Source organism: Desmodus rotundus, chromosome 5 (genome assembly GCF_022682495.2).
Source record: "Desmodus rotundus isolate HL8 chromosome 5, HLdesRot8A.1, whole genome shotgun sequence".
Classification (NCBI taxonomy): Eukaryota; Metazoa; Chordata; class Mammalia; order Chiroptera; family Phyllostomidae; genus Desmodus; species Desmodus rotundus.
Window position 1 is genome coordinate 71,512,203 of NC_071391.1, and position 15,466 is coordinate 71,527,668.

Here is a 15,466-nt window from a genome sequence, read left to right on the forward strand (position 1 = left end):
CATGTACTTTCCCCTCCACCTGAAATAGCTTTTCTTCTCCTGCAAGACTTGATTCAAATGATAGCTGCGTTGGATAACTGCACAGTATTCTCAACCTTCTTTAAGAAGAATTAGTTTGTTTCTTCTCCATGTGTCATATTCTCTGATCTTACCTTTCTGTAGCACCCATCACCTTGTAAACACTCATCACCTTGTATTGGTTTTTATCGGCAGGGATCCTATCTTTTTATCATTGCGTTTTCAGCACCAGTCCAACACTTGCTATGTAGTTAATCATTTGTTTCCCTGACAAAGATTATCAGCAGAGCAGATACTGGACCTTACGCTTCCTGACGTCCTGCCCAGTACTCTTTTTATTCTTCACCTGCTGTTTTTTGAGACAACCATCCTGCTTAGGAATGCAACAAAAGTGCTTTAAGTATACATCTTATTTATCTCACAGAATATTAAAAAGATATGTACTTCAGAGCTGAGATTTAATTAAGTTAATAATTTTAGTTTTTCATCAAGGACATTCTAAAGAGAATTTTTTGTTGTTGTTTTGTTTTGAACTATATGCAATGATGACCATGGTAGAGTTCTGGGCTACTACTCTGACTCATTCCAAGGCACTGGCAGTTTCACCCACAATTGCTTTTGTATTATCAGTGCAATGTCATTATAGTGGAAAAAGTGAATAACATCTTAGTGTTATTATTAAAGTAGTTTTTACCTTGAGTACCTCTTGAGATGGCTTGGGGAGCCTCAGAGGTCTGTGGACCACTGTGTAAGAATAGCTGCAGGACATGTATTGGGATGGCCAGAAAGTTCCTTTGGTTTTTCCCATAAGATGGCTCTAGTAGCGCTTAGCTGTCTTTACCTTCATCCGAAACAATTTTGTTAGATGGTATTGTGACAGCTGTCATCTCAGCATGAATTTTAAAAAAGTTTTTCAAAATTGGTGAATTTTTGTATAGCCATTTTAATACCAAAGATGGGAGAAAATATGCAACATTTTTGGCATATTATGCTTTATTATTTCAAGAAAGGTAAAAATGCAGTGTATAGAGAAGGTACTGTGACTGATCGAACGTGTCAAAAGTGATTTGCAGAGTTTCATGCTGGAGATTTCTTGCTAGATGATGCTCCACGGTCATGTAGACCAGGTTGAAGTTGATAGCGATCAGATCGAGGCAATAACTGAGAACAGTCAATGTCATACCACGTGGGAGATAGCCGACAGACTCCAAATATCCAAATCAATAAAATCATTGGTGAAAATGGAAAATGTGTCTTCTACTCTATGGAAAAAACCATATGGACTTTTTGGCCAACACAATACTACTTGGAGATATGGAAAACAAATAGACTTTAGGGAAAAGACTGGCTATTAGCAAAAATCCCATATTTTTGCCTCAAAATTTACCATATTGAGCAAGCTGACAGTTGATAAAGGTTGGCTGTACTTCCTCTGCTGGCAGCAACCTACACTGAGTTTGGGAACTTTACATTATAATAGAAGCTGCTATTTTTTCATGGACTTCTTTTTTCTAGGAGAAGAAATCAACTTCGGGAAGTTCATTACTAAACCTTCAGAAGGAACAACTCTAAGGGTAGAAGACCTTGTAAAACAGTATTTCCAAACTGCAGAGAAGGTAATTTCTTAATTAGTTCACAGTTTGAATGATGGGTATTTTATAATAACAGATTTTAATTTAGGATATGTATAATTGATAGTTTAGATAAAAGGGATCCTCAAAATGTTTCCAAGAAATAGGGTGGCAATTAATTGCATCCATTTATAGCTACTATACACCAATATTAATGTTATTAGTATTATTGTCCTACTATTGTTGATGTCGTTACCCTGTGTTCTTTTTATTGCTACTGCATAAGTCTGAGTCCAGGATTTACATTTCCTGCATCTGGATGTAATTTCAGAATTACATTATTAATATAGCCACAGGATTGTGAAGCTACTCTTATTGTTATGAGTATATGCCACCTCAAGATCCTCTGGTTGTACTAGTTTCCTACTGTTGCTGAGACAAATTCCACAAACCTAGTGGTTTAAACACAATACAGGTTTATTATCTTACAATTTTGTAGGTCAGGAATCTGGCACCAGTCTCACTGGTCTAAGATTGAGGGTCAGCAGGGCTGTGTTCCTTTCTGGAGGTTCCAGGATAGAATCATTTCCTTATCTTTTCTAGCTTCTAGAGGTGCCCACCTTTTGTGGTTCATGGGCTTCTTCTTCCATCTTCAAAGCCAGCAATATTGTATTTCTCTGGCCATTTTCCTTCAGTTACATCTCTCTCGGACTCCCTTCTTCAGCCTTCCTCTTCCACTTTTGAAGATATTCATAATTACACTGGCCTCACTTGGATAGTCCCTGATAATCTGATTTTATAGCCAGCTGGTTAGTAACCTTAGTTCCATTTTGCTATGGGATGTTTTCAAGGACCCAGAGATCAAGATGTGGACATCTTCAGGGGGCCATTATCCTGCCTACCACATGGTTGATCTAATCTTTTTTAATCATCAGCTACTACTTCTGGTCTCTGTATCCCAGCCCCTCAGGCCTTCACATTTTTACTTGTCTTGTATTCCTGCTTCTTGTTTTCGTTTTGCTTTTTCTGGCTCTTAATATGTATCACCAGGCTTAACTATGGTCCATTGTTTTGTTTCCCCTTCAATAACTAGATAACATATGTCTTTTTCCCTGGAAATAATATTCTGTAATTTTCCTTGTTCATATAGAATTATTTTGTAAGGAATAGACACTATTTTCTGCATCCAGTGATTCGTATCCCTCTTACAGAATGTGCAGCTCTCACTTCTGACAGAAAGGGGAATGGGTGAAGCAGTACAAGAGTTTGTGGACAAGGAAGAGAAAGATGCCATAGAGGAATTAGTGAAATACCAGTTGGAAAAAACACAGCGATTTCTTAAAGAACGTCATATTGATGCCCTAGAAGATAAAATCGATGAAGAGGTGAGTAACTAATTTGGGGGTAATAAGTCTATTTAGATGGTCTCTCCTTAAGAGTAGCTCTGAGTTTCATTCTGGTAAACCACTAATTACTTACTCTGATTTGTTTCATTTTCTCATCTGTAAAATTGAGATCATAAAATGAGATTTAAGTCAGAAAATAATAAATATCATATAAATATCTTAAATATGATTGATACCCAATAAATGTTAGTTTTGTTCTCCATAGATGGTATCTTCTCTGGAAGATCGTAAAAATGCTTTAAACTGAACTTTGTAGGATACAAATTTCTGTTCATTTCAATTTTTTAGTAGTTTGTTTGAGATTTTGAATTTCATCTAGAAAATGTATTCTTCTTAAGTATACAGGCAGTGGAAGAATCACAGAGAGAAAACTTTAGACTACATAAAAATTTTAAATGTTGAATGAGAAATGTAAAAAAATAACTAGAAAGTATTGACATAGGGAAAATATTTGTATATGGGCAGAAGAAGGGTTAATACTCTTATATAATATTAAAGTGCTTTTATAAATCTTAAGAATTTTAAACATCTCAATAGAATAATGAACAAAGGGCATGAATAGATGGTTCACAAAATAAAATGGTGTTTAGCCTAGGATAGTCAAGAAGCTCAAATTAAAAATACAGCTGACTCTTGCACAGCATGGGAGTTACGAGTGCTGGTCCCTGTGTAGTCAAAATTTTGTATATCACTTTTGACCCAAAAACTTAACTACCGATGTCTCTTAGTATTTGTAGGGTACAGTTTCTACCACCCTGAACCCCAGTACCAAAATCCATGGATGGTCAAATTTCTTATATAAAATGGTGTAAAACATCTGATATAGTCAGCTACATTATTTGTTGAGTTCACTGATGTGAAACCTGGGGATATGGAGGGCTGACTTGTTTGTTTATTGAAAAATTCTACATGTAAATGGACCTGCTCAGTTCAAACCATATTGTCCAAGGGTTGACTATGTTTTTTATTATTTAAAGCAGCAGTAGTTTGAGAAAAATATTTACTATGCTGCTGCTGGAAGTACCAAGTTTGAACAGCTGCACTGAAAAGCAGTTTGACAGTGTATATCAAGATGGTTAAGATTTAAGCTTTAACTCAGCTCTGGGGAATATTTAAAGATAATAGTGAGGTACAGATTTGTATATGGAGAAACTCAGTGTTATCTGCAGAAAGGAAAAATTGGAAAAGTTTTATTAAAGTAAATGTTGACAGCCCTAGCCAGGTAGCTCAGTTGGATGGAGCATCATCCCATGCACCAAAAGGTTGTAGGTTCAAATTTTAGGGCACACACCTAGGTTGCAGCTTCAGTCTCTGGTCAGGATGCATTTGGGAGGCAACCAATTGATGTTTCTCTCTCTCTCTCTCTCCCTCTTTCTCTGCAATCAATAATCATATGCTCGAATGAGGATTAAAAAATAATAAAATGAATGTTGACATATACATACTAGAATACTATGCAGGCATTAAAAATTACACTTTTGAAGACATATTTCCAATGTTAGTGAGAAAAGAATTTAAAAAATGTAAAACTATACACAACGTGATCTCATTTATTTTTATTGTGTGTGTGCAAAAAATGGAAGATTTCTGAATATTGACTTTTGTATCCCATTGTTTTGCCAAATTCATTTATTAGATCAAGTGGTTTTTTTGGTGGAGTCTGTAGATTTTCTGTGTACGCTATCATGTCATCTGCAGACAATGACAGTTTTGCTTCCTCCTTTCCAATTTGGATGCGTTTTATTTCTTTTTCTCGTCTGATTGCTGTGGCTAGGACTTCCAATACTATGTTGAATAGAAGTGGTGAAAGCAGACATCCCTGTCTTGTTCCTGATCTTAGTGGGAAAGCTTTTAGTTTTTGCCCATTGAGTACATTTATAAGATGGAATACTACGTAGCAGAAAGAAAGTAGGAGCTCCTACCCTTTGTAACAGCATGGATGGAACTGGAGAGCATTATGCTAAGTGAAATAAGCCAGGCAGTGAAAGACAAATACTGTATGATCTCAACTATAAGTGGAACCTAATCAACAAAACAAACAAGCAAGCAAAATATAACCAGAAACATTGAAATTAAGAACAAACCAACAGTAACCAGAGGGATAATAGAGAGAAAAGGGAGAAGGGTTGTCAAGGAACATGTATAAAGGACACATAGACAAAGCCAAAGAGGGGTAGGATTGAGGATGGGTGGTGGGGATGGCTGAGTCGGGGGGAAATGGAGACAACTGTACTTGAACAACAATAAAAAAAAATTTAAAAAAATGGAAGAAAATATTCCAGACATTATCAGTGGTTATGTTTAGATAGTGGAATTACAGGGGATCATTTTCAGTTTTTTCCAAATTCCCTCTAAACAGAAGAACAAAACATTATTTTAAAAATTCATTTCCTTTGACTTTTATTTTTTATTAAATGACTTTTTATTGTACTTTTTTTCCATTGCCGTTTAGTTCTCTTATACTTCCCCTCACCCCCCACAATCATCACACTATTGTCCATGTCTATGAGTCCTTTTTCCTTTTTGCTCAGTCCCTCCACCCCCTACCTGCTCCTCCCTTTGCTGTCATCCTGCTCTCTATGAATCTGTCTCGGGTTTGCGTTTTAGTTCAGTTTGTTCATTAGATTGCACACAGGCATGAAATCATATGGTATTTGTCTTTGTCTGGCTTGTTTCACTTAGCATAATGTTCTCCAGGTCCATTCATACTGTCATAAAGGGTAAAACTTTCTTCTTTTTTATGACCGAATAGTATTCTGTTGTATAAATGTCCCATAGCTTTATCCACTCATCCACTTAATAAAAATTGTAGAAGAAGACATAGGCAGCAAAATCTTGGGCATAGCTTGTAGCAATATTTTATCAGTTATATCTCCCCAGGCAAATGAAACAAAAGAAAAATAAATGGGACTGCATCAAACTAAAAAGTTTTTGCAGAGCAAAGGAAAACATCAACAAAATAAAAAGACAACCTACAGAATGGGAGAACATATTCATGGATACATCTGATAAGGGGTTAATATCCAAAATTTACAAGGAACTTATAAAACTTAACAGCAAAAAAAAAACCCCAACTAAAAAATGGGCTAAGGACCTGAGTAGACACATCTCCAAAGAGGACATACAGATAGCCAATAGACATATGAAAAGATGCTCAATCTCACTAATCTTCAGAGAAATGTAAATTAGAACCACAATGAGATATCATTTCACACCTGTCAGAGTGGCTATCATCAATAAATCAACAAACAGCAAGTGCTGGCGAGGATGTGGAGAAAGGGGAACCCTTTTGCACTGTTGGTGGGAATGCAGATTGGTGCAGCCACTGTGGAAAACAATATGGAGATATCTCAAAAAAAAATAAAAATGGATCTGCCTTTTGATCCTTTGACTTTAATTTTAGTGCTTTTAGTTAGTTGACATGATTCTTTTAAAGCCTTATGTTGTCAAGGATCAACTAGTAATATTCAATGAAAAGTACTTCTTAGGACAGGTAATCCACTTTCTAAAACCACTCACTGGATTCTGGATGTGTTGGGTTCATAATTTTTTAACATGTGGGGATTTCTCAGTTAAGTACAAGAAATAAAACATGACCATCCCTACTAAAAGTAAAATACAAAACTGTAAAACTCCTAGGAGATAACACAGGAGAAAGCCTAGACAACCTTGTGTATGTTGATGACTTTTTAGATACATTAAAAGCACCATCTATGAATGAAATAATTGATAAATTAGACTTCATTAAATTTAAAAACCTGCTCTGAATAAAACAAGAAAATGAGAAGACAGGCCATGGATTAGTAGAAAATAGTTGCAAAAAACATACCTAATAAAGGACTATTATCCAAAATACAAAGAACTCATAAAATTTCAAGAAAACAAGCCAATTAAATAAATGGTCCAAATACCTTAATAGACACCTCATCAAAGAAGACATACAGATGACAAGTAATCACATGAAAAGATGCTCTACATCATGTCATTAGGGAAATGGATATTAAAACAACAATGAGATATACCACTACATAATTCATTAGAATGGTCAAGATCTAAAACTCTTTTTTAAAAGTATTTTTTGTTGATTATGCTATTACAGTTTTCCCAATTTTTCCCTCTTTATCCCCTCTCCACCCTGCCCCCACAACCATCCAGCATTCCCCCCACCCTTAGTTCATGTCCATGGGTTGTACATATAAGTTCTTTTTTTTTTTTTTTAATTGTTATTCAACATATAAGTTCTTTGAGTCCTCTGTTTCCTATACCATATTTTTATCTCTCCCCGTCTATTTTATTCCTACTAATTATGCTTCTTCTTCCCTGTACCCTTTCCCCCCATTCCTCCCTTCCCCCATCCCACTGAAATCCCTCCATGTGATGTCCATTTGTCTGATTCTGTTCCTGTTCTTGTTTGCTTAGTTTTTGTTTTCATTGTTTTTCTTTTCTTTTAGGTTCATTTGTTGATAGTTGTGAGTTTGTTGTCATTTTACTGCTCATATTTTTGATCTTCCTTTTCTTAGATAAGTCCCTTTGATGTTTCATATAATAATGGCTTGGTGATGATGAACTCCTTTAACTTGACCTTATCTGGGAAGCACTTTATCTGCTCTTCTACTCTCAATGGTAGTTTTTCTGGATAGAGTAATCTTGGATATAGGTCCCTGCCTTTCATGACTTCAAATACTTCTTTCCAGGCCCTTCTTGTACTTTAAGGTTTCTTTTGAGAAATCAGCTGATAGTCTTATGGGAACTCCTTTGTTGGTAACTGCCTCCTTTTCTCTTGCTGCTTTTAAGATACTTTCCTTATCTTTAATCTTGGGTAATGTGATTGTGATGTGCCTTGGTGTGTGCTTCCTTGGGTCCAACTTCTTTGGGACTATTTGAGCTTCCTGGACTTCCTGGAAGTCTATTTCCTTTGCCAGATTGGGGAAGTTTTTCTTCATTATTTGTTCAAATAAATTTTCAATTTCTTGCTGTTGCTCTTCTCCTTCTGGCACCCCTATAATTTGGATATTGGAACATTTCAATGTCCCAGAGGTTCCTAAGTCTGTCTCTCTCTTTTTTTAATTCTTGTTTCTTCATTCTGTTCCAGTTGGGTGTTTATTTTTTCCTTTTGTTCGAAAATGTTGATTTGAGTCCTGGTTTCCTTCCTGTCACTGTTGGTTCCCTGAATATTTTGCTTCATTTCATTTTGGGTATCTTTCATTTGTTTTTTCATTTTTCAACTGAGCTCAATCAGATCTGTGAGCATTTTGATTACCAGGGCTTTAAATTCTCCATCCAATAGGTTGCTGATCTCCTCTTTGCTTAGTTCTCTTTCTGAGGTTTTGCTCTGTTCTTTGATTTGGGCCATATTTCTTTGTCTTGGCGCAGCCCATAGCTTGTAAGGGGGTGGGGCCTTAGTATTCACCGGGCAGGGGAACCTTCCTTGCTCCCCTGTGGCACTGCCTGTGGGGGAGGGGCCAGAGAGGGGACAATGCAGCCCACCTTCTCATCTCTAGTGCACTTTTCAACGGACTCTTGTGTGAGCCTGGGAGTTTCTCCCTCTGCAGCAACCCCAGTCAGAGCCCACAGTCAGCTCTCAGTTTTCCCCTCAAGTAAGACCCTCCTGTGCAGCCTATGGAGCTCAGCACCCAGCCTGGCCCCCTGAGATCTGCTGCCTCGCTGCTGTTTTTCTGAGTTGGCAGCTGTGTGGTCTGCTGCCTTACTGGTCTTGTTCTGGTTAATTTTTTCTTTAATTCCTTGGTTGTCGGAGTTCCATGCAGTTTGATTTTCTGGCACTTTTGGTTGTTTATTGATTTTAGATTGGTTGTTACTCTCCTTTTGGTTGTGTGAGGAAGTGAAGGGTTTCTACCTACCCCTCCATCTTGGGTGGAACCTGATGATCCAAAATCCAAAACTCTTGACAATCCAAGTGTTGGGGATAGTGTGGAGCAACAGGGGTGCTCATTCATTGCTGGTGGAAATGCAGAGTGGTACAGCCACTGTGGAAGACAGTTTGACAGTTTCCTATAAAAGTAAGTGTACTCTTCCCATATGATCCAACAATCGTGCTCTTTGGTATCTGCCCAAAGGAGTTGAAAACATGTCTAAACAAAAACATGCACATGATGTTTATGGCAGCTTTATTGCCAAAACTTGGAAGCAACCATCAGTGTCCTGCAGTAGGTGAATGAATATGTAAACTGAAATATCCAGATGGTAGAATATTATTCAGCACTAAAAAGAAGTGATCTATCCATTGAGCCATGAAAATATATACTACTGAATATTAATTACTTAATTAAATGCATATTTATATTAAATGCAATTATTATTAAGTCCATACTACTAAGTGAAAGAAGCCAGTCTGAAAAAGCAACATAATACATGACTTCAACTGTAACATTCTGGAAAAGGCAAAACTGTGGAGACAAAGAGATAGCGGTTGTGAAGAGTATGGCAGGGGTGGGGTGGATGAGTAGGTGGAGCCCAGGATTTTTAGGGCAGTGAAACTACTATGTATATTATAATGGTGGATACATGTCATTTGTTCAAACGCATAGAATGTATAATGTAACACCAGGAGTAAATGCTGCGGTAAACTATGGAGTTTGAATGATAATGATGTGTCATGTAGGTTGATCAGTTATAACAAACGTACCAATTCTGGTGGGGAAGGTTGACAATAGGGAGGCCGTGCATATGTGGGGCAGGAAGTATATGGGGAACCTGTGTACCTTTCTTTCAATTTTGCTGTGAAACCAGAGCTGTTCTAAAAAAACACCAAGAAACCCCCAAAACATGACCATCTGCACCTGGAGTGACATCATGACCCCTGCCTGAGAGCCTGTGTGTGCACACATGTGCACACGTGTGCACGCATGGTGGCACAGGCTAGCTAAGAGCTAGGACTCTGGATCAGACCACCTGTGTTCAAAATCAAAGTCTTACTAGCTATGTAACCAGTGAATTATTTAACCTCTCTGCTTCAGTTTCCTCATCTATGAAATGGGGGTAATAATAGAATACAAGTAGCAAACACAAGGCCTGCGGGCCGAATCTGTCCCTCCACTTTGTTTCTACCCGGCCGCAGCACGGAGCTCCTTGCCCCTACTTAAGAAGTAGTTACATTTATACAGTTATAAAGTTACATTCTGCCCTTTGAAAGGCAACCGCGAGGCTGATGTGGTCCCCGGTGAAAATGAGTTTGACACCCCTGTAATAGAACCTCCTTCAAGGTGGGTGCAATACGTGGAAAGTTCTCAGAACACTTGGCGCATAGTGCCTGCTCAGTGTTTTTTCTCTCTCGTTTCTCTTCTGTGAATGACTCAGCACTTTTACATACTATGTAATCTTTCTACAATACACCCTCGGATGTGTATTCTTAGTCTCTATTGCTGAGTCTTCTCATGTTTCCAATCTCTTAAGTTGGAGTCCCCAGAAATCAGTCCTTGGACCCCCTTGTTCATGCACACACTCCCTTGTGTAGTCTCATGCAGCTTCGTAGCTTTAAATATCTGTCTGGTGCTGACTTTGGAAAGTCAAGCCAAAACCTCTACTCTCAGCTCAAGACTTGTGTAGCTCATAGCCTGCTAAACATTTCCACTTGGATATTTAATAGACATCTCAAACTTTTAACATTTCCATCATAATTGCTAACTCTCAGCCCCTGCTCTGTTTGCAGTGTTCTAATGGAAGCGTCATTCTTCCATTTGCTCAGACCAAAATCATCCTTGAAGTTGTCCCTTACTCCTCTCTTTCTGTACCTGTCTCCTGTCTCTAAATCCTTTTGGCTCTACCTTCAGAATATATACAGAATGTACTGTAACTACTTACCTTCCTCACTACCGATGGTCAAAGGTATCACCATTTCTTAGCTAGATTATCCCAAAAGCCTCCAAACTGGTCTCCCTGTTTCTTTCCTTGCCCTTTCGCCATCCCTTTATTCTGTCCTCAGTTCTGCTGTGGGTGATCCTAAAATATTCCTATTCAGATGAAGTCACTCCTGCCTTGCAAAAAGTCCATATAGTTTGCTACAAGGCCTTATTCAATCTGGCTTTCTGTTACTTTTTTACCTTCATATTTAATCTAGCCACAGCAACCTTCTTGCTATTTCTTAAACATACCAGGTATGCTTCTGCCTCAGTACCTTTGCACATATTCTTTTAAATGGAATAATGTTTCCCAGTTATTTGCAAGATTGATTCCTTTCCTTTTAAAACCTTTGCTTATTATATATTACCTTTCCAATAAGGACTTTCATGATCATCCTATTCAGATTTTACCCTCGTCCCTTTCCTTGTTTTATTTTTCTCTGAGCACTTATCATCTTTTGCAGAGATTTCACAGGTTCAGATATTTGAGAAGACTCACAAGACTCCCTGAGCATACTCAACTTAAGATTTTCATCTAAAGGCAAAGGTTATAGTACAGGAAGAACAAGAGTATAGGGAGGCATAAGGAATCCTATTTGCCTATAGTGTACCCTGAATCGAACACCAAGATCTGTGTGGAAGTTCCCAGCGGGTCTTTTATGCCCCTCTGGTAACAGAATCAAGTAATGCTGTCCAACTAGTTATGTAGATTGAAAACCATCGGGAAATAAACTGGCCGTGGGAATGCCAGACGTTCCTCAGACATAAAAATAGAGCTTTCGCAGTTTAGCTTTAATTAATCCTACATGCCTTCTATAATACAGTATAACTTCCAGGTGGCATGGCTCAGTTGGTTGAGCATAGTCCTGCAAAGTGAAAGGTTGCAGATTCCGTACCTGGTCAGGGCTCGTGCCTGGGTTGTGGCCTGGTCCCTTGTTGGGGCACGTGCAGGAGGCAACTGATCAATGTTTCTCTCCCTCACTTCTGTCACCCTTCCCCTCTCTCTAAAAATAAATACATAAAATATTTAAAAAGTATAACTTCTTTTTTTCTTTGCTTTTTTTTAAACATTTTATTATTTTTAGAGAGGGAAAGGGAGGGAGAGAGAGGGAGAGAAACATCAATATGTGGTTGCCTCTTGCTCACTCCCTACTGGGGACCTGGCCTGCAACCTAGGCATGTGCCTAGACTGGGAATCGAACCTTGGCCCTTTGGTTTACAGTCTGGTGCTCAGTCCACTGAGCCACACCAGCCAGGGCAAAATACAACCTGTTTTGTTTATTGACTACCCTTCCTTACACACACACAGATTATGAGCTCCAGGAGGGCAGAATTTTTTACTATTCATTGATGTATTCTCAGTTTCTACAGTTGTGCTTGGTGAATAGTAGGTGCCTAATAAATAGGAGGTGAGTAACTTATTAAATGAGTGGAGCTTCTCTCTTAACTACATAACTATATTAGGAGACCACTTTGAAGCCAATGAAAAAGGAATCTAGTGTCCTTCATGACATCCAGACCACGGTCAGCAAACAGCCAACATTCAGCAGGTGACTGTTGAGAAAATGGGTCTCCAGGGGCCCACCCACTTCAGACACTATTTCAGAGTCTCCTGAATGTCTGCAGCTAGATGCTCAAGAGTGATTTGAGCAATGTCATAAATAATTCAAACCTTTTAAAAGCGAGATTTTTTAGCTCTCTTGCTGAAGTATAACCCCCATAGGATATCGGAATTCTTTTCCTCTGCAGTCAGACAGACTGTTTTTCAGTGACATGGAACATTTTGGCAGCAGGTAATACGATTTTGTTTCAGGCCAATTTTTTTAAAGTACATTTCTGAAATTTTAATGTAAGCCACTGGGAAACTATGATTACTTTAATCAGTCTTTTGTGAGACAAAAGTACTTAAGTTTCCAAGTTTTGTGTTGTAATGGAAAGCAACTGTTGATCACCTGTAGCCCATTGTTTTATGATTTAATAACAGGAATAAGCAACATGTTTGTTATTTACTCTGTTATAACCTAGGTACGTCGTTTCAGAGAAAGCAGACAAAAAAATACTAATGAAGAAGATGATGAAGTTCGAGAGGTAGGTTTTCTGCTGTGAATTCCTATGCTTACATGTCAGTTTGTTAAATTAGAGTAACTAGTAGGTTTATTTAGAGTAGTCAGCCCATGGTGGATAGGACTGAGCAGGAGTGGCCGAGGACAGGTGCCTTTGGCTTGTTCCAGTCCAGCCTATGTTATTCTGCTTGTAGATGTTCTCTTTTTTCCTTTGCTTTAGTCTAAAATTTATTTGTGGGTGTTGGGAGCGGGGCTAGCATATACAACAAGAACCCTTAATCAGAATAATACCTAATTATTACAGAGCATCATATCAGTAAAAGATAAAACCTTACTCTACTGAGCCAATATTATTTTAGCAAAAAGGAAGAAACTTAGTGTTTTTTGCTTAGCACTATTAGGTAAATGTATAGTGTCAGCTGGCCTTTCCAAAATGTTGAAATTAGCTTAATCATCATCATCACTGTCTTCTCAGTCTCTTTGGAGTTTAGGAGCTTGAGACTGGCAACCATTTGCTTCAGTTTTGGGCCCTATCTGGTACTTGGTGAATTCACAATTGTAATATACCTTCCTATTTTCTTATTGACCTTAGTGTTTTTTTATTGCTATGTAGTATTTAAAATTAATTTTATAAATTACTCACTTTTGTGATTTTGCTTTCATGGCTTTCATTGAGCATTTTGTGTAGGACCTGTTATGGGTAGCCATTCTGCGTTATATTGAGAATACAAATATGAAAAAGGTATGGTCTGTGTCCACCAGAGACTCTCAGTTTAGTTGGTGAGACAGACATATAAAAAAAGAAAATATTAAATCTTAGGAGCTGAAGTTTTATCTTTACGGAATTAGTGCAGTTGTTCTACTCATCCATTTTGGTTTCCTAAATATTTCAGAGCTGTAGCTGACAAGTGGTGAATTAGAAAGAGTTGAAGTGCTTGACACATCCTCTAGCTTTTACAAGCTCCACTATTTTCTGTGCTACAATAAAAAAAGGAATTAGCAGGAGTTACCCCCTTCCTTCCATTTGTTTATTTATTTATCCTCTCCCAAAGGTATGTTTTATTGATTTTAGAGAGAGGAAGGGAGAGACAGAGAGAAACATCAATGTGAGAGAGAAACATTGATTGGTTGCTTCTCATATGCTTCTTGACCAGTTCAGAACCTGTAACCTAGGTTTGTACCCTCAGTGGAAATTGAATGCACAACCTTTTGGTGCACGGGACAACATTCCAACCAACTGAGCCACCTGGCCAGACCCCCCTCTTCCTTTTAAATAATATGTTTTGCCTTATTTTAAGCACACTCCTTAGGTAAAAGTCAGTCCCTGAGACACTATGAAGGAAAAGGAAAAGAACCCTGCTTGAGGAGATGAGATTCTCAATTTGCCTTTTTCCCCCTGAACTCTTCCAAAGGAATCCCTGTTTTAATAGCTAATATACTAATGACTATTATGTAATACCACAGCCTTTGATGACAAGCAATTTTAGACCCTGACACAGGAAAAAATCAGTTCTCAGTTAATTCTATACCATCTCTGTAGGCCCTGAGACAGACTCTAAGCCCCTTTTTTTCCTTTTTAAAATACCTTCCAAGCCTAAATCTGATTTCCTTCACTGGTTTCACTACTAATATTCCACGCTTCCTACTTAGGATTTTAGATTGATTTAATAATGGCACTTCCCTGAAATTTTAAGGAATAGGAAAGTGACATTTTTGGTGTGCTTTTTTTTCCATTTGTCTTATAAAAGTTTGATGTTCTGTGACTCCCACTTCCACATCCACGAAGTGAGAAGACAGGTGAAACTGAAGGACATACGGTGGGGCGGAATTTGAACCCGACGATTTCTACCCGCAAACCTAGACTTTTCCACCATACTGTGTCGTATCATAATTTTATATTACAATAACATTAACATAATGCATGGCCAGTGATTGGCTAAAATTTTGAAACTGCTAAAACTATTGTGCAGCACATCAAAGTCACTGTTCATAATAAGCACAGAAACAACTGCTGTGCCATTTACAAGATGGTGTTTGGAAGCTAAGTGGAGGAGATAAGATTAGGGATCTCCTACCACACTTACTATATTTGTACCCATCGTATAGAGTGCCCTTGAAGCAGAAAAGAGAGTTTTCCAAGTGGCAAGAATGAATGCTTACAAAGAAATCATTTCTAGTTCTTAGATTATTTGACTTAAACTTGATTACCTCTTTTAATTGGACAGATTACAGAAATATTTTCTTACAATGGATGCTTTGTGTTTGAAGCCACTAACCTCAGTTTTTAATTGCTCTTTTTAAGAGTAAGAGTGAACATTTTATTCGAGGAAGGTAGGGATGACATGACAGATTTCATAGGGGAGTTTTTCAGAAGAAAGAACTTCTGAGTTTAGATTTTCAGCTATATTTTAAGACCAGTGATCAGAGCTTCCTAGGTAAAGTTTTAGCATGCTATGGTGTGTTATACATTTTTTTAATTCTCATAATACTATTTAGAACTTGACTAATGGACAGTTGGAGACTTTCCCAATCTGTAATTCACAGCTTTGCAG

The 15,466-nt window shown here is 37.9% G+C and overlaps 1 protein-coding gene across 3 annotated transcripts in view; it reads left to right on the top strand.

Moving 5' to 3' along the window:
- MRE11 (MRE11 homolog, double strand break repair nuclease) overlaps window positions 1–15,466 on the top strand; it is a 66,643-nt gene that overhangs the window by 22,769 nt on the left and 28,408 nt on the right. For all 3 annotated transcript variants that reach the window (XM_024574597.3, XM_024574596.3, XM_045183562.3), the window contains exons 12-14: window positions 1,534–1,634; window positions 2,801–2,974; window positions 12,877–12,939. In XM_024574597.3, the coding sequence (XP_024430365.2) occupies window positions 1,534–1,634; window positions 2,801–2,974; window positions 12,877–12,939 (338 nt within the window). The remainder of the gene's footprint in view (window positions 1–1,533; window positions 1,635–2,800; window positions 2,975–12,876; window positions 12,940–15,466) is intronic.